Genomic DNA, 19769 nt, shown 5'->3' with positions numbered 1-19769 from the left:
TCCATTATGATGAAATAAGTTGCGGCAATAAATTACTAATGCACTTAATCAGTTGTCAACCCAATTGTTTTAGTTCTTGGTAGAAACATTTTGAATAAACCTAATTTCTATAATAAAATATGACATCATTGCAGCCCACGTAATGAATATTCATGAAACATGCCTATAACTGGTTCACCGGAATAATGCAAATCTCTAAAATTTAATAACTTTCTTATTTGTTATCTGATTTTGATCAATTTTTCAGCATTTTGCTGTGAATTTTAAATATCTCCAACCTGGACCATATCCCTTTTACAAAAAGTGCTTAGAACGTCCAATTTTTAGGTCTGAATTGCCCCTAAAAGATCCAGCTTATGCTTCGTGCTTGCATCATTTATAGTTACAAAAATGTTTTATTTATGGTCCTTATTCCTTTCATATATATATATATTTTTTTTTTTTTTGGTATCATATGTTCATTGATTTGTACTCGTTTGTTTGGTTTTTCAATAAATTTAACTTGAACAAACATTTTGAGCAAACTAGAAAAGAAAAGGGACATTTATCAAAAGTAAATAAAGGTATATTAAGGGCACTTAATTAGATGTTAAAATTGACAAATTTCATTATCAAAGGAAAAAGAAGTATATAGCAAGGGGCCGATTATGTTTTGAAAGGGATTACGGTATGCGAGTGAAGAATCCGCGCCGGTCACTTCGTCCACGTACGTACGGTACCGTACGTACCGGTACAGCGGCTGGCCGAGGTCGAGATTTAGAGCTTTTATTTTTTTTTTATGCCGATCACGTCTGATGTGGCAAATCTCGGAACCTATGCCTAGCGGAATTAAAGGCTAAGAAAGTGCAGAAACTGATGATACTAGGTAACTATGAAAATAGGTTTATAAATTCAAAATGAAGTGGAATTCAATAAGGACTTAAGGTTTTCTTTTTTACCACAGGCACAGTGCACACACGCACTTGCTTCGGCTTCGCCCGATAAACCGTCCATCTGCATGTCCCGCTGCTCGCCCGCGCGCTGGGCCGGTGGGCGGGCTGGCTCCCGGCCGGCTACCGTAATTCGAGGCGGCGGACATGAACCTCAACTTCAAGTCTAGACCAAAAAGCTTCAGTCTCTGTATTTTGGTTGTTCCGCTGAACTACGTTGGCTCCACTCACCATACATATGGTGAAATGTCAGAATTGTTAAGGAAACCCCAGAAACGACGGTTATTCCTGTCTACTTCAAGTCAAGAGTCAAATGAATGCTCAACGCGATTCTTTCCTGAACCCGGTTGATTTTTTAGCAAGGAAAGAGATTGTATACCGGTACCCAGTTGTTGTGTGTCCGGACAGGTTGTGTGTCCGGATGATCAATTTTAGAAAGTCATTTGGAAAAAATTACAAGCGAAGTTTCATCAAATTTTAGTACAAAATTTTAGAAAATATTATAGAGAACAAAATAGAAGATGATTACAACTATTGAATTCATATTTTTAGTGTAATCTTAAGACAAAAAAGAAGGCTTCAAAAATATAAAGTGTCCGGACACCCGATCCCCCATCCTACTGTAGCTTTTGGAAGTTTTGAGAATAGAACCCCAAACGGCATAATCGTGATATAGTCCCCAAATCCAAAAATGGGGATTATTAGTGTGGTAATGCGATTGTTACGTATCCTATTGTTACGTAACATCGCTGGTTGCAGAGTTGTGCGCCTTTTTGCATCAACACGCAACGCGTTGTTAGATGCGTTGCGATGCAACACATTTTCTTTTCAACTTTGTTTAGTCAGAGAAACAGATTTCCTCTCGAGAGCAGACCTGTGTAACTTTATTTTCTTGTGCTGATCAACATGATCAATGACCATATTTAGCATCTGAATATATAAATTGTTATGTTGGAATGTTTTACAACGGCTTATTGACTGCTTGCTTATCGTCACCAATAGATAAGACTTTATAGTTCCAGATTGTTTCAGGAATCACTAAATTCTCGACCTACAATTCACGTTTCGTCTGTTTGAGCCCTCAACATTAGAATTACACCTACCGTACCAGAACACATGAAAATGATGTTTATGATGATGATAGTAATAATAATAACAATAATGATAATTATGATTAAAAATTAAATAACATTAACAATAAAATAATGATAATTATGATAAAATGATGATAATGATAATATAATATGATGACAATAATAATAATTCCTGAAGGTTTTGAATGAGTCTTCCTTGTCACGTTGCACTGGGAAACTGTCCCCATCCCCTTGTCGAACGAGTACGATTTTATGTTGTGAGGGGACGGTATCACGAGTATAGCTACACTGTTGGAACTGTCCCCACTGCGTGCAAAGTGAACTGTGTATCCCATAGCGCGGGGACTGCATAATAATAATGATAATTATGATTAAATAACATTAAAATAGTGATAATAGAGAATAATGATAATTATGATTTAATAACAATAATAATAATTATGATAAAATAATAATGATAATTATGATAAAATGATAATATAATATGATGACGACAATTTCCCGAAGGTTTTGAATGAGTCTTCCTTGTCACATTGCACTGGGAAACTGTCCCCATCCCCTTGTCGAACGAGCACGATTTTATGTTGTGAGGGGACGGTATCACGAGTATAATATACTGTTGGAGTTATCCCCACTGCGTGCCAAACGAAATGTGTATCCCATAGCGTGGGGATTGTATCACGAGTATAGCTATACAGTTTGAACTGTCCCCACTGCGTGCAAAGTGAACTGTGTATGCCATAGCGTGGGGACTGCATCACGAGTATACTATACTGTTGAAACTGTCCCCACCGCCGTGAAAATCAAACTTGATTTCCCGTAGAGTGGGGACTGTATCACGAGTATATAATAGGGAGAGAACCCAAGTGTAAGTGTGTTTCATTTGTGTGTGTTATCATTTCGCAAGTTCTCAGGCTGTGCGAGAGTTGGGGACTGTTCTGGAGAAAAGAAGTGATTTTCATGCATTCTGGTAGGTGTGATTCTAATAATCCCAATTTTTGGATTTGGGGACTATATCACGATTATGTCACAACGGCAAAACATGACAAATGCGCCTTTAACTTGCTTTACTTTGTAATCTTAGCACAAAACTTTTATTCCTGAGCTGAGGCTGATGCCATCAGACTTGGACTCAGGCTAATCAGACTGGAATATTCTCCCTGCCAATACAGTTAACTGCACTTCAGTAGCCAGCTTCAAGGGTTAGGCTGAGGTGCAGAAATCCAATTGCGCTAAGACTGCGCTGATTCTTTTGTTCTTTTGTGGTTGCATTGAAAAACTTAGTATCAGAGTATACAGCAACATTCACTTTATCAACTCTATCAAAAGCAAACTCCCATCATTTTTTGTTTTAGATATACACACAATGAAAGGTGTGTAAAATTGCGCCGTGTAATGTCAGTTACCATGAAAATGCCCATTAGTTGAACTAAAAAATAAAAAAAGTGTGCAAGTGCATGGACTTCACAAGAATTGTATAGCTTCATCATCTCGTACCCAAACTATTGGATGAGCACACTCATGTACTGTACACAAATGAAGGGACTCCATCCCAATCTCCCCCGCCTTTCTCTAGTTTTGATACCAGTCGTGCAATCTCTCTTGCAACCTCTCATCTCCCCTTTTTCTCTTGCAATCATGAATGAATGGACTCGCATAATGTCCTTGCCCGCCCCCCCCCCTGAATCTCTGTAGTTTCTTTCTATAGTTTGTCTTTCTCTCTTGCTCTCTCCCCTCTATCTTGTATGCAATCTCTCTCTCTCTCTCCCATACTACATGTATGTCCTCGCCACCCCACCCTTCCATCTTTAATCTCTTTTCCTATCTTTAGTTTCTCTTTCTCTCTTGATTTCTCTTGCACTCAATCTTTGTTTCTTTATGAAACATGAATGAATGGAATCACTACATTGGCCACCCCTCCTCTCCATCTCAATCTCTGTTCCTCTCTGCTTGATGTTATTGCATATAGAAAAAATTAGAGCTATTTGCCAGATATAATATCCTAAAACATTGCAAGGCTTGCAATCAACATCTGACCATTGAAAATGTATGGTAAAAAAATTGAGCGGGGAGCGAGGGTGGATGGAGGGGAAAAGGCAAGATGTGATAGAAGGGGGGAGAGAATGAGAAGAGAGGTAGAGGAAGTATATAGAGAAAGGAGATTCAGATGGAGAGGGGACATTGGCATAAATCCGAGCAGTGGGTGAGGTGAATTCAATATTGACCAGAAAATTATGCGATTGGGGGACCCCACACTTAAATGGATATGTATACAGATCATATAATCGGGTCATATAATCATGTACATAATCTTTCAGTTAAAGGCCTTTATTTCGATTTCTGTAATTTTAATGATATTGTGTTTTAAATTGTCTACTGACCTACAAGTTCATATCCAAATGCAAGCGAGCATATTTTCAGTAATTAGAAGACATGATGAATAAAATTTTCACGAGGTGTGATTATTGGTATAATGCGGCAAGTGAGCAAATTTTCAATAGATGGAAGAAAGATATGTTGCCCTAAACCATTTTCAAGTGGTGTGTAATATCGCATCATGGGCTGCATGTATAATATGTACAGGGGTATATAACTGCATGCAATGCTTTCACTTTAAGGACTATCACAATATTTTTTATGGCTATATTGTAATTGATTGTTGACACAAACTACTGGATATCAGTATCCAAATGCGAGTGAGCGAAGCGAGCGAGCAAAATTTCCATAGTTGGAAGACAGAATCATTACCAAATCATCTTTTAAAGGAGTGTAATTATGAGAAAAATTGATATTGTGAGCTTAGTTAGCAAGCCTTAAAAAAGTTGTTCCAATTGTTTGAAATTATTGATTAATTACAGAGGATATTAAGGGTTTATTATCAATCTCCTAAGTACCCATTCCCCAGCGGCAGTAATCTAAATATAACCCAGGTAGAATATGTCCTCATGAAAGAAAAATATAAGTTGAAGTGAAACTTTTTATTTTAGCCTTATTATGTATTTGAGTACATGGAAGAGTAATGCTTGTATGACATCACATATGCTGCCAATTCGAAGTATCCATGGGTATAGTGATTACCAGTATTTACAACTTTAAAAAATGAATAACTTTCTTATTGTTCAAGCTTTCACCTATCAACTTGTCTGATTTTTCTTTTTGCTCTAAAAACAAGCTTTTATCATAATTGATTAATAATTTTCTACGTTAACAGTTAAAGCAAGGCTCCACATTAACTTTTTTTGGTGGTGGCCCGTTCGGGCCACCAAAACCTTCAAATAATTTTTTTGGGGGGCCCGATATTAAAGTTTGGTGGCCTGAAAAATATAAAGAAAAACATTGAAAATTAATAAATGGGTATAAATGGTTTTTTAACCACTGTCAAAAAAATGAAAGAAAATAATAAAACGGCAAAAGAAAAGTGTGAGAAAATTCCTTCCCTGGCTATATTTGCCAAAAATATTAATGTTGGAAAAATTCACATTTCATATTAATAAAATGCCTTCCCTAAGTATTTACTTATTCTCAAGAGTTGTTTAAGAAGTCATTTATAAACAAGAAAGAAAGTAACTGTCTGTTTATTTTTGGCTCGAAAAGACCGGAAAAGGCACAGCTTCAAAAGAAACCAAGTAACAACATACATACAAATGCACACGTGGGACTGTGATGTACTTTATGTGCATTATTTTCATTTGGAAATCGGTCTTTTTGAGTCAAAAGAGAGGTCATGATTCCTCTTTTAAATGCTTGAAAATAATCAGGATACACCAGATTTTGGCAAAAAGGTCTGTAGAAGGGCTTTTCATTGGTGTAAAATGTGACTTTGACTTGGATTTTCACAGTTCTGTGGAAGATTTCTTAGCTGCAACATTTCGTATTGCAGCTCCCTGAGTCTGAATAGGCTGCTGACTCACAGCTGCTTGAAGCATGCAAAGCTCACGCCAGCCGGCAGGCGCGGCCGGCTGGATAAAAGCTACTTAATGCTATAGCAGTAGGCCAATTTTGTGTGTGTGTTTGTGTGTAGATCAACAAAAAGGGCGCATGACGAACTGGCTTGCAATTTGAACTGTAGAAAGTTGATGAATGCGTGCAAAATGGGGAGAAAAATTGGGCTATTCTGAAAATTATTGGTTGCCCGATTCGGGCCACCAAAACTTAATATTTTTTCAATAATGGTTGCCCAAGGTGAATTTCTGGTGGCCCCGGGCCACCGCTAATGTCGAGCCTTGGTTAAAGTATGGAAAACTATGTTACTTTTATTTACTTTCTTGGTGAACAAAAAATAAAAAGCATAGCCTTAATAATGGCAACTGATAGCTTATATCAAATATATTATGTTTTCATTTACCCTTTGTGTTTGACTTGTGTTTTGTACTCTGCTATCAATGCATCTCGATCGTGTATTTCAACAAAGAAATTCTTTTTTTTTTAATCTACAGGAGTATTGTAAGAACTTCTTGGTCATGGCAAAGACACACCATCATAATCCTGGTCATGGTGACTCTGTATGCTGTACACACCCATCTCCTACTCCCTCACTGACTCAAACACTGGATGAAATGGACTGGGATAGGGGGATCTGGTCTGCTGCCCTCTGTGGTGATCTGTCAAGAGTTGAGAAGCTACTGTCATCTGGATGCAGTGTTAATAGTGTGGATAAATCGGGGTACACAGCTCTGGTAGGTACAAACTCATAAACCTTTCTACACCAAAGGTTGCTGTAATGTAACCTGAAAACTTCAGGGTGAGAAGCAAAGAATCATAATAGTTGTAAACCAATATGGCAGAGTGGATGCAACAATATTGTAATGTTGCAGGTTGATACATGTAACTTTGTAAGCAAGAAAATTAAGAATTGCTATTATGTTAATCTTATTTCTATAGTCTCACTTGGTTAATATCCTTTGAAACTTTTTTTTAGAAAATTTAGTCTATGAAATGGTAAAAATCTAAGTCTTAAACACTAAAGTTCTTGTATTTGTAGAAATTACTCTTTCATTGGTCTACTGGTCTTCAGGAAATAACACCTGTGACTGGCATCCTCAATCGGGCACCGATGGACCAACAGCTTTGATTCAGCATTAATTTATTTCTGTTCTAAGTAAAGACCTTCGGATACACTGAGGTCATTTTTTTTCTGTTGGTGATATCAGATTATTACTTTTGGAAATAAATAGACATTGCTGTAATGATGTTTAACTGGTAGTATAGTTCATTTATCATATGTGATATTTTCATTCAATACTTAACAGCATTATGCTTGCCGCAATGGACACAAAGACATCGTTTCCAAGTTACTCCAACATGGAGCTGATCCAAACCTTCAAACCCGGTCAGGTCGAGCAAGTCCTTTACACAGAGCTGCCTATGGCGGTCATGTTGATATTGTATCTCAACTTCTCCGTGCCAAATCTGATGCTACCTTGGTAGACAGCGATTCGAAGACAGCTCTTCATAAGGTATGGCAGGAAATAATTTCCTGGTATGCATAGCAATGTTCTGCATTTATCTTTTTTTACATGGTACTACATATCAAGTCTTTTTTGTGTAGCCAATTTTACATTAAAAAATTGTTGAAATGTTCCCCTCGAAATATTCCCCAACACAAAGGCCAACAGCATAAGCTGCTTATGAAAATGAGATGTAAACTATGAGCTATTAAAGGTGATATATCTCATTTATGTTTCAGAAACTTAAATTGAATATAGGAAAATAAGCAATTTGATGATTAAACTCTTAAGTGTCTGTAACTTCTGTTGGTTTATGATTATTCTTGACTGTGGTGCTATGTGCTAGTACCAGGTAAGTGGTCATGTTATTTTACCTACAAATCATCTATTGATTTTTTTTTATGCCCCCGCAGACAAAGTGCGGAGGGGGCATTAAGCGTTGCCCCTGTCCGTCTGTCCTTCCGTCCCCCCACTTGGTTTCTGCGCAATAACTCGAAAAATATTTAATGGATTTTAAAAAATTTTGTTAACGTAGAAAAAAAAAATTGTGGTGTGTAGGTAGATGACGCCAAAATACAGGCTAAGTTCAAATTTGGAGTCGGCAGGTCAATGATCAAAGTTCATAGGTAGATGACACCAAAATACAGGCTAAGTTCAAATTCGGAGTCTGCGGGTCAAAGGTCACAGCTCAATGAATATGCGAGTTGGCTTCCACATGATAACTAAGAAATATTTAATGGATTAAAAAAATTCAGGTGTGTAGGTAGATGACACCAAAATACAGGCTAAGTTCGAATTCAGTCTACAGGTCAAAGGTCACAGCTCATTAAATATGCCAGTTGGCTTCCACATGATAACTAAAAAATATTTAATGGATTAAAAAAATTCAGGTGTGTAGGTAGATGACACCAAAATACAGGCTAAGTTCAAATTCAGTCCACAGGTCAAAGGTCACAGCTCATTAAATATGCCAGTTGGTTTCTGTATGATAACTTATGAAATATTCAACAGATTATAAAATGGGCTTAGTTCGAATTCGGAGTCTGCAGGTCAAAGGTCACAGCTCATTAAATATGCAATTTGCTTACCACATGATAACTAAGAAATATTTAATGGATTTAAACAAAATTAGGTGTGTAGGTAGATGACACTAAAATACAGGCTAAGTTCAAATTCGGAGTCCGCAGGTCAAAGTTCATAGCTCATTAAATATGCGAGTTGGTTTCCGCATGATCACTAATGAAATAATCTACAGATTAAATAAAAATTTGGGTGTGTAGACCTGTAGATGACACTAAACAGGCTAAGTTCGAATTCGGAGTCTACAGGTCAAAGGTCACAGCTCGTTATATATGTGAGTTGGTTCAAAGGTCTGAATTTGTTCATTATATATATGCATTCTGGTTTCTTCACAATATTAAGTTCAATCATATTGAATAAATTTATGCTGATTGCTTTAAGCGAGGGCATCTGTGTCCTTTGGACATGTCAAATTTCTAGTTCAAGTAAATTTGTGATAAATATGAAAATAAGTATGTAACCCCAAAATTTGCATGAATTATTTAGTGATTCAGAGAAAAGAAAAAAGATTATGCATAAATTTGTGTAATTTGCATAATAAAGGAAAGTAAATTGTTTTCTTTAAAAAATCTTAATTAAGGGGTTATGGAGATAACCTCATAGGCAATGTGTATGCCAATTTAATTTTCACACAAATGGCTGAGATCGGGGGGGGGGGGATGGATGGTGTGTTATATACAGTGCGTATAAAAAAAAGTTTACGCTTAGAAAAAATCCTGTAAAATCATATATTTGTAATATCCTGAAATTTTTCCACATTTTAACATTGGTACAGATCCATTTAAGCATATAACAGTCGAAAAATATTTCCACTTGAATGAGCACCACTTACTTTTGAAAAGTTAGTGAAAAATGATTTGCGTAGAACTTTGAAATAGTTATACGAATAAATGTAGACCTTAATCATGAAGAACATGTAGAATTTAGCTATTAAAATTGATTTGAAGATATCTTTTGCCCTTTTTACCCTTGACACAGCGTGAAAACGAGCATTTCTGCGCAAACAAATTTCTGCGAGCTTTACAAAAATGGACAGTGCTCACTCAAGTGTAACATTCTGTCAAAACTTTCACTTTCATTGGATAGATGAGACCCAAACCCAAGATTATACGTAAAAAAATTATCCACGTGTTGTATATTTTTTAATTCCCAGGGCTTTTTCAAAGTGTAAACTTTTTTTGATACACCCTGTATAGGCCACCTCCCCTGGAATATTCATGCAGTCAAAATAGCCCAGTGCAGTAAAAGCTTGTTCTTGCCTGAAAGAATAACCCATTGCTAATTATTTTTTGACATTTTGTAATTGTTGAGAAAATAATCTATTTGAAATGAGCTTTCCTTTTATCTTTCAATGCAGGCTGCAGAACAAGGCAATACAGAAATCTGCAAAGTGCTTCTCAAAGCTCAACCCAGTATGAAGACTGCGCAAGACCACAGAGGACAGACACCCCTAGACTGCATAAAGAAAGACTATGTTCCCGAACTAAGACAGCTTTTATCATGACAGTCTATTCTTCTTGATGATCTGAAATGTATTGCAGGTTACTCATGTACATAGAATATAGTTTATTTATATATATCATGTTGGTAATAATATATAGTTCTAGAGAAGATTTCCTTTGTATCATTATATTCAGCGGTGTGAGAGATCAGCTTTTCAGCTGATTTCAAATTTTTTTTCAGCGTCTGTGCAAAATTATTGAAACTTACGCAATGCAATGTAGCGTCTGCACAATTTTTTAAACTTACGCAATGCTGGTTTTTTTTTATTTATTTGTGGCCGCTTGTTCCATCATATATTATACTTCTATGTTGCTGTGGCTGATCATTGAGTGAGATCAGTGTTAAATGTTTGGTTTATATTGTGATTACTAGAGGGTAAATAATGCAGTAATAACTAGATTCTAGAGACATTTGGCCTGGCAACTCTGCCTTTTCAAAGATTTTATTATTTATTGAGGGAGTACGGTGATTATGTGAAGAAACAAGTACTTCATTAGAGGGAAAAAATGAAGAATTTTTATTCTAGGGCTACTTTTTGTTTATGTATGTGTGTCTGTTACATATTCCTCTCATAATTCCTTTTGACAATTTGCAGTTACATTGTCAGCATCAACATCCACCAAGTCAACATATGCATCATATGAAGTTTTGGTCAACTCAGCTGAGGGTTGCAAATTCCCACTCCTGAATGGCAGAGAACGGTGTCTTGTTTCTTGGGTTGACTTACAGGGAGCCCCTATGGCATCTATATTTCACTGTCTCTGATCTTTGATGAGACAAGGGAGAACAGTTCCCTGGTGAGGGACACCAGACGGTGGGAAAGTTAGATCCTGATATTTTAACTAAAGAAATGTTCATGGTTTTGTAATTTGTCTAATACTTCAATGTCTTTCAATAGTAGAGCGGATTAGCCGAAAAATTGTGCAAATTATGACTAAAGCATGAAACTTTCACAAGTATTAGTAAATGCCGTAAGATTTATTTTAAAGATGGGAGGTAAATTTATAAATGCCATTTTCGGCCGTTGCCATGGCAACGGATTAATTTCTCCAAAATAACATGCATTCCCATGTAAATGGTTAATAAACATGATATAGATGACCAAAATGATAATTTTCAGGCTCCCAATTGAATACATATGAAATTTAGAAATATTCAAGATCATCAAGAAAGTTCCAATTGGTCCGTTGCCATGGCAACGGCTTGTTTTTCCCCAGAAAAGTAACAATTTTGATTTTAAAAACGTTGTAGAATATGATTTATCTTGAATTTCCCCTAACTTTACAGTGCTTATCGAAGATATTTTGGTTGCTAAATGTGTAAATTACATCTCAAGCCATTGCCATGGCAACCAAATAACATCTAATTTACAAAAATAACATGTTTGACAAGACAATGGACAGGTGGAAAATACAAGTGGAATTAACTTAATCTGTATGCTTAAGATTTGACCCCCTCATTTGAACAAAAAATACAGAAAGTGTTCTGCAGGAGTTCTTTATAAAGATGAAAATTAATGTTGCCTTGGTAAAGCTTGAATTAAATTTAAAAATAAACAATTTTGCAAAGGACCCGTTGCCATGGCAACATCTTATTTCCCTCTAGAAAAGTAAAAATATTGATAAAAATGTAAAATACATGTACAGTAAGATCATCATTCCATTTTCCCTAATTTCAAGGTACTAATCGAGATATGTTTGTGACTAAATTTTATAAATATAACATCTTAAGCCATTGCCATGGCAACCAAATAACATCTAATTTTTTTTAAAGTGGATGATAAGGTTAAAAACAGGTGAAAACAATGAATATTAACTTAATGTGCATTCGTAAGGTCTGACCTACTCAATTAATTTAGGGGAAAATAATTCAGTCAGTGTTCTACATGAACTAAATTAGAATGATAAACATTGATGTTGCCTTGGTAATACTTGAATTTATTGATATCAATGTTTACAAATGTGTGTTCTGTTCCCATGGCAACGGGTCAATTCAACAATAAATATCAATATTCAAAATGGCCTGTTGCCATAGCAACAGATCATTTAGTATCAGTTTTGATTAAAAAAGGGACTGTAGAATCTGATTTTTCTTGCATTTCCCCTAATCTTTGTGTGCTAAACATCGATATGTTTGATGCAAAATGTATAAATAACATCTGAAGCTATTGCCATGCCAACTAGATAATATCTAATACTAAAAACTAATGATTTGGATGACAAGATTTTGGACAGGTGGAAAATACAAATAACTCAATATGCGAAAGGTTTGGCCGGTCATTTAATTTCGAACAAAAATTTCAGTAAGAGTTCTGTATGAGTTCATCAGAATAATAAAATTATGTTGCCTTGATAATACTTGAATTTAATGATAAATATTAGTGTTTCAAATGTCCCATTGCCATGGCAACAGCTCATTCCCCCCAGAAAAGTATCATGTTTGATTAAAAAAAATTGTAAAATCTGATTTTTATTTCATTTGCCCCAATTTTAGGGAGCTAAGCATATATATGCTTGCTGTTAATAAATAAATAACATCTTCAGCCATTGCCATGGCAACCAATTAAGATATAATTTTTAAAACAAACTAACACAGTTGTAATGATAATGGACGGGTGGAATGTAAAGTAAAGATTTACTTAATCTACATAAGGTTTGACTTTGACCAGTCATTAAGTTTTGAACAAAAAATACAGTAAGTGTTCCGCATGAGTTCATTAGCATGATAAAAACTGACGTTGCCTTGGTAATGCTTGAATTTATTGATATCAATGTTTACGAATGTGTGTTCTGTTCCCATGGCAACGGGTCATTTTATTCCCCCTAAAATACCATCTTTGATAAAAAATACCTTGTAGAATCTTATTTTTCATTCAATTCTACTAAGTTTAGGGTGCCAAACATACACGAATATCTCTGTTGGTTAATGTATAAATAACATCTTAAGGCATTACCATGGCAATAAAATAACATATAATTTACCCAAAAAATAACATGGCTGACAAGATAATGGACAGGTGGAAAATACAATAAAATCAACTTAATATGCGTAAGGTTTGACCTACTCTTTTAATTTTAAAATCGCATTAAGTGTTATGCATGATTTCTTACGATATGTTGATTTGGTAATGCTTGAACATAATGATAAATATCAATGTTGCCAATGGTCCCTTAAAAGTACAAATTTTGATAAAAATAATATGTTTATTTTATTTCCTTGTCCCTTATTTGAGGGTGCTGAACATAAATATGCTAAATGATAAGCACCATCTTATTTCATTATACATGGCATCGAAATAAGACCTACAAAAATCATATCAGACTTTTTGGGCTCAAATAAATTCCTGAAACTCTAATTTCGAGGCTGGTCAATTTCGTTCAAAGTATTCGCAGGCTGCCATTTTGAAGAAAGCGTCTTGGTGTGATTTGTGCTTTAAGGCCGTTCATCATATCAATATATAAGGGGATAATAGGCGTTGATAAATCGAAATCAAAAGTCTATCTGAGGAGTTGACATGGTCTTGAGCTCCTAATCAATGTAAATACAGTAAATCAACTTTTACATGGAAATCATTAAAATTTTGCTTTGTCTGACTGTTTTAGCATAATACTTGGCTCGAAATTTGATGACAAAGAATTATCAAGTATCATCTGCTAGTACGCATTTTAATTTCTGCATATATCAGAAAATTGTTACTTTTTGAAAATTCCCATCATTTCTTGAAAATTGCCGAAAATTCAAAAAATTCCCACCAAATTCCCGTTTATTCCCATGAAAAGATTCCATCAAGAAAATTCCCAGAAATTCTGCAACCCTACTCCCCCCAAAAAAAATCATTACCAAGAAAAAAATAAAGAGAACCCGAAAGAAAAATGGATAAAATATGATTATTTTACGAATACTATACCCAAAATCTTTTACAAAATTTTATTTTTGTAAAAAAAATGAAAAATTTCGACAGTTTTACTCTTTCGCTGGGCTAGCTGACAACTTTTAAAAATAAATTTTACTCAATACATCATATCTGGACCCCTCAAAATTACACTACAGATTTTGATGAAGAAGATTTTGAAATACTGTGATAATTTTTAAATTAACATAATTATGAATCTAATCAACATGAAGTATAATCTATTCACTGCTAATTTTACATGATAAGTAGACTTATTAAAATATTTAAATTTTAAAAAATACCCTTACTGGTTGAAAGGTTGAAAAGAAAAATTAAGTACTCCAGGGTAACAGGAAAATCCAAGATGGTGCCCTCACTGGCTGCCGTAGGCTAAAAATCCACAACTCATCCATTACTTGGTAAAATGGCTTTAATTTGTTTTTTATTCATTGGTTATTAAGGATCAATAGTACATATGCCCATTCTGCTTTATAAATGTATTAATTAATTCAATTAGTATAAGTTTGGGATTGTCATTTTTTTTCAAGCAATCTGCTTATGATGACAATCCTTCTCCTGCAAATTGTGAATATCATATAGTTAATCATTTTTGTCTGAAATTATCTTTTTAATACTCTTTATTTATGATTCATGCCAAAAATGCTAGCATATAATGTTTATTATGTTATGAAAAATGTATTATACGAATGTTATGGATGCAGAAGAAAACAATAAATCAAATCAAATCAAATAGGGCCAAGTTACAGGGACAGCCAGTGGTCTGGAATGTCCAAAAACATAAGTTGGCTTCAAAAAATTGAATCTAAAATGGTTGCTGATACCTAAAGCGGACGTAGCTCATTTCATATTGGCCTAGGGGAAGTGATTTTGACTTTAAATCATTGGTTTCAAGAGTCTAATAATATTAGGACAAGTTACAACGACAGTCAAGTATGTCCGAAAATCCAATATGGCTTCCGAAAAAAATGGCTGCTGATACTTAAAAGTGGAATAGCTCATTTTATATTCACCTGTGAGATATGATTTTGGTGTCTAAACTATGATTTCAAAGGCGAATAATACATTAGGACAAGCTACTCGGACAGTCGGTGGTCTTGTATGTCCAAAATTCCAAGATGGCTTCCAAAAAAGATATAAAACAATGTCTAATGTTGCTTACAAATAAACATAGTTTGTTCAATATCTGTCTGGGGAATATGATTTTGGTGTCTAAACCATATTTTAAAGGGTCAAGTAATGCATTAGGACAAGTTACAAGGACAGTCGGTGGTTTGGTATGTTAAAAAAAGCAAGATGGCTTACAAAATGGGGTCTAAAATTGACTGTTGTTACTTAAAAATTGGCAGAGCTCATTCTATATCCGCCTGTGAGATGTGATTCTGGTGTCTAAACCATATTTTCAAGAGTCAAATAATAAATTAGGACATAGTCTGTTCAATATCTGTCTGGGGAATATGATTTTGATGTCTAAACCATAATCATAAAACCATGGTTTAATGCATTAGAACAAGTTACGAGGACAGTCAGTGGACTGGTATGTTAAAAAATCCAAGATGGCCTCCAAAATGGGGTCTAAATTGACTGTTGGTACTTCAATATGGACATAATATAGTTCATTAATAATATACTATGGGGATATGATTTTGGTGTCTACACTAGTATTTAAATGGTAATACTGTACATTTGGTCAAGTTGAAAGGACAGTCAGGTGTCATTATTGTGTCAATAAATTCAAAGATGGCTTGAAAAATGGGGGTTATAATGTTACTAAAAAATGGACATAGTACATCAAAAATACACCTGGTGATATTATTTTGGTGTCTACACTAGGGTTTCAAGGATCAAATTATACTTTGGGACTGATTACAATTGTCCATTTTGCCTGAAAATCCAAGATGGCTTCCATAAATGGGTTCTAAAATGACAACTGTTACTTTGAAGTGGATGTAATATCCACTTGTGAGAAATAATTTTGGTGCCTACATTCAAAATGCAAGCAGGTAAGAGTTGGCAACAGCACCCATTGATGTAATTTTAGAATCTACCTTGGATTTTGGAAAAAATTGATAACTAACCATCCTTGTTACTTGTCCTAATGTAATAGTGGACCCTTCATACCACAGTGTAGACACCAAAAATGTTTCTCACATGTTGATGTTGTATGAACTCAGATAATTTCTGAGTGATATAAGTCATTTTAGATGCCATTTTGAAAATCCTCTTGGATTTTTAGGAAAAAATGGACAACTGGATATCATTGTAACCAGTCTAAACATATTTTTAAAACCTTGAAACCAAAGTGTGAACACCAAAATAATTTTTTCTTGGTGGATTTTACATGAACTATGTCAATTTTTAAGTAACAGACTCCGATTAGACTCCAATTGTCGGAAGCCATCTTGGATGTTTAGAGACACTGGATTACGGACTGTCCTTGTAACTTGTTCAAATGTACATGATGTATTTACTGACATATATTACACGAAATACGTCCATTTGTTAGTAACAGGAGCTATTCCATTTTTGGAAGCCACCTTGGATTTTTGGACAAACTTGACCACTGACTGTCCTTGTTACTTGTCCTAATGTATTATTTGACCCATTTAACCATGACATAAACATATTCCAGGATATCAAACAAACTACTTTTTTAATGCAGCAACGGCAATTTTAGACTCCATTTTTGGAAGCCATCTTGGATTTTTTTATATAATGGACAACTGACTGTCCATTCAACTTGTGATAGTGTATTATTTGACCATTGAAACCATGGTCTAGACACCAAAATCATATATCTCAGATTGATAGGAAATGACCTATATGTCCATTTATATATCAACAGCCATTTCAAACTCCATTTTTGGAAGCCGTCTGAGGGTTTTGGACACGTCAGACCACTGGTTGTCCTTGTAGCTAGTCCCAATGTACTAGTTCACCCTTAAAACATAGAAACCAAATTAAGCCACTGAAATTAGATGTTATTTGGTTGTCATGGCAATGGCTAAAGTTATTTGTACATCAACAGCAAACATATCTATGCTTTGCATCCTAAAATTAGGGGAAATTTATGACAAAATGCAGATTTTAAACTGTTTTTCGATCAAATTGCCATGGCAACGGCCTTTTTGCAACATTGATATTTATCATTAAGTTCAAGCATTACCAAGGCAACCTCAAATTTCATCATACTAATGAACTAATGCGAAACATTGTAATCTTTGTTCAAAATTAAATGACTGGGTCAAACCTTGAGTTAATTGTTATAAATTGCATTTTCCACCTGTCCATTATCATGTCAACCATGTTATATATTTTTTTTCAAATTAGATGTTACTTGGTTGCCATGACAATGGATTTATATGTTATTTGCATGTTAACAGCAAACATATCTATTCTTACCCTAAAGTTAAGGGAAATGAAAGAAAAATCAGATTATACAGTCCTTTAAAAAAATCAAAACTGCTACAGTTCTTGGGTAAATGATCCGTTGCTATGGCAACAGACCATTTGGAACATTGATATTTATCGTTGAATTCAAGTATTACCAAGGCAACATCAATGTTTATTATTTTAATTAGTTCATGCAGAACACTGACTGTATTATTTTCCCCTAAATTAGTTGAGTAGGTCAGACCTTACGAATGCACATTAAGTTAACATTCATTGTATCTTTCACCTGTTTTTAACCTTATCATCCACTTTTTAAAAAAATTAGATGTTATTTGGTTGCCATGGCAATGGCTTAAGATGTTATATTTATAAATTTAGTCACAAACATATCTCGATTAGTACCTTGAAATTAGGGAAACTGGAATGATGATCATACCGTAAATGTATTCTACATTTTTATCAATATTTTTACCTTTCTAGAGGGAAATAAGCTGTTGCCATGGCAACGGGCCCTTTGTAAAATTGTTCCTTTTTTAATTCAATTCAAGCATTTCCAAAGCAACATAATATTTTATCTTTATAAAGAACTCCTGCAGAACAATTTTGTATTTTTTGTTCAAATGAGGGGGTCAAAACTAAAGCATACAGATTAAGTCAATTCCAATTGTATTTTCCACCTATCCATGGTCTTGACAACCATGTTATTTTTGTAAATTAGATGTTATTTGGTTGCCATGGCAATGGCTTGAGATGTAATTTACACATTTAGCAACCAAAATATCTTTGTTAAGCACTGTAAAATTAGGGGAAATTAAAGATATATCATATTCTACAACTTTTTTTAATCAAAATGTTTATTTTTCTGGGGAAAAACAAGCCGTTGCTATGGCAACGGACCAATTGGAACTATCTTGATGATCTTGAATATTTCTAAATTTCATATGTATTCAATTGGGAGCCTGAAAATTATCATTTTGGTCATCTATATCATGTTTATTTACCATTTACATGGGAATGTATGTTATTTTGGAGAAATTAATCCGTTGCCATGGCAACGGCCGAAAATGGCATTTATCAATTTACCTCCCATCTTTAAAATAAATCTTACGGCATATACTAATACTTGTGAAAGTTTTATGCTTTAGTCAAAATTTGCACAATTGTTGTGATTTTTGGAGCTAATCCGCTCTACTACAATGAAATATAAGATATAAAATTTTGCTTTAAATAACAGGGATGCCACTTTTCCGTTTTTATACGGAATTCCGGATTTTCCCCCGTCATCTATCTTATTTCCGTTTTTGCTCACGTTTGCCGTTTTCTATCTATCGGGAAAAAGTCAGAATATTCCGCCTTTCTCCTCCCCTCTCTTTCATTTTCATGTCCGATCACAGAGCTAGAGAGATACTAGTACCGGTACACTATTTTGGGCTCAATGCACTTTTTTGACAGTGCAGTGGGAACCATCTATAGTAAAATAACTATGACTAGATTTGTCCATACATGTGTTAAAGCTAGGTGCACTTCATTCACCCGCTTCAGTACTGGGATGAGCACCCACCGTCTTGTGTGAAATTTGTATGTGCTCAACAGTCAAAATGACTGTTTTACTTGCCGTTTCCAGAGCCCAACTATAACTTTGGTAACAGTCATGATTTTAGGGGGGAAATTACATTTATTGTTGGGTTCTTTTACTCAATCTTTATGCATTTCCATGTAAATTGATGAGGCTATCGTCCATTCAGTTTATGACAACATTTCAGCAGCAGGTTTCTTAGTGGATTCTCCAGCGCTTTGACTGCCTGAAGCTCTGGGTAGAAGTTTGGCAATGAAGGCCCCATTACTGCAAATTCACATGTTCTCATTTATCATAATTTTTTTCAAAAACTCTTGATGATATTTGATAATTACCTCCTTATATCATATATTTGAATAGATGACCAATACATTCCTATCAAATTTAGACTCATCAAACTGGAAGTTAATTGTCTATATACTTCTGCGTTTTCAAAACACTTGTTAATGTGTTGAGAGTTGAACTGACCTATTCTATTGTAATGCATTGTAATACATTACATGTATGTGTGCTTTGTAAATTGTGTGTGATGTCTGTGGATTGTATCCAACAGTAATTCAAACTAACTATATGCACATTTAAGCCCATAATGTACCCAATACTTTATTCACACAACCCACACCACACTTATAAATACATGAAAAATCCTCTCAATGCATGATCTTTCTCTTTTTTTTTTTTTTGAGGTGGAAGGGGTGACTTTGGAGATTAAAGGGGAATGCAACCCAAATTAAAACTTGTTTTTATAAGAAAAAGAAAAATCAGACAAGTTGATAGGTGAAAGTTTGAACAATATTAGACAAACAACAAGAAAGTAATGCATTTTAAAAAGTTGTA

The 19769-nt window shown here is 34.7% G+C and overlaps 1 protein-coding gene across 2 annotated transcripts; it reads left to right on the top strand.

The window, feature by feature from the left end:
• The first annotated feature begins 704 nt into the window (after positions 1 to 704).
• On the top strand, positions 705 to 13962 carry LOC129264847 (ankyrin repeat domain-containing protein 39-like). Of its 2 annotated transcripts, XM_064102117.1 has the most exons (5): positions 718 to 865; positions 6460 to 6699; positions 7273 to 7479; positions 9908 to 10100; positions 10649 to 13962. In XM_064102117.1, the coding sequence occupies exons 2-4, from the start codon at positions 6484 to 6486 to the stop codon at positions 10052 to 10054; spliced, it is 570 nt and encodes a 189-aa protein (XP_063958187.1). In that variant the 5' UTR covers positions 718 to 865; positions 6460 to 6483; the 3' UTR covers positions 10055 to 10100; positions 10649 to 13962. The 2 variants fall into 2 exon arrangements, with proteins under 2 accessions (XP_054758776.2, XP_063958187.1); XM_054902801.2 differs by having other exon boundaries at positions 705 to 865; positions 9908 to 13894.
• Positions 13963 to 19769: the final 5807 nt, after the last annotated feature.

Source organism: Lytechinus pictus, chromosome 7, assembly GCF_037042905.1.
Source record: "Lytechinus pictus isolate F3 Inbred chromosome 7, Lp3.0, whole genome shotgun sequence".
Lineage (NCBI taxonomy): Eukaryota > Metazoa > Echinodermata > Echinoidea > Temnopleuroida > Toxopneustidae > Lytechinus > Lytechinus pictus.
This window is presented reverse-complemented; position numbering and strand designations above follow the sequence as displayed.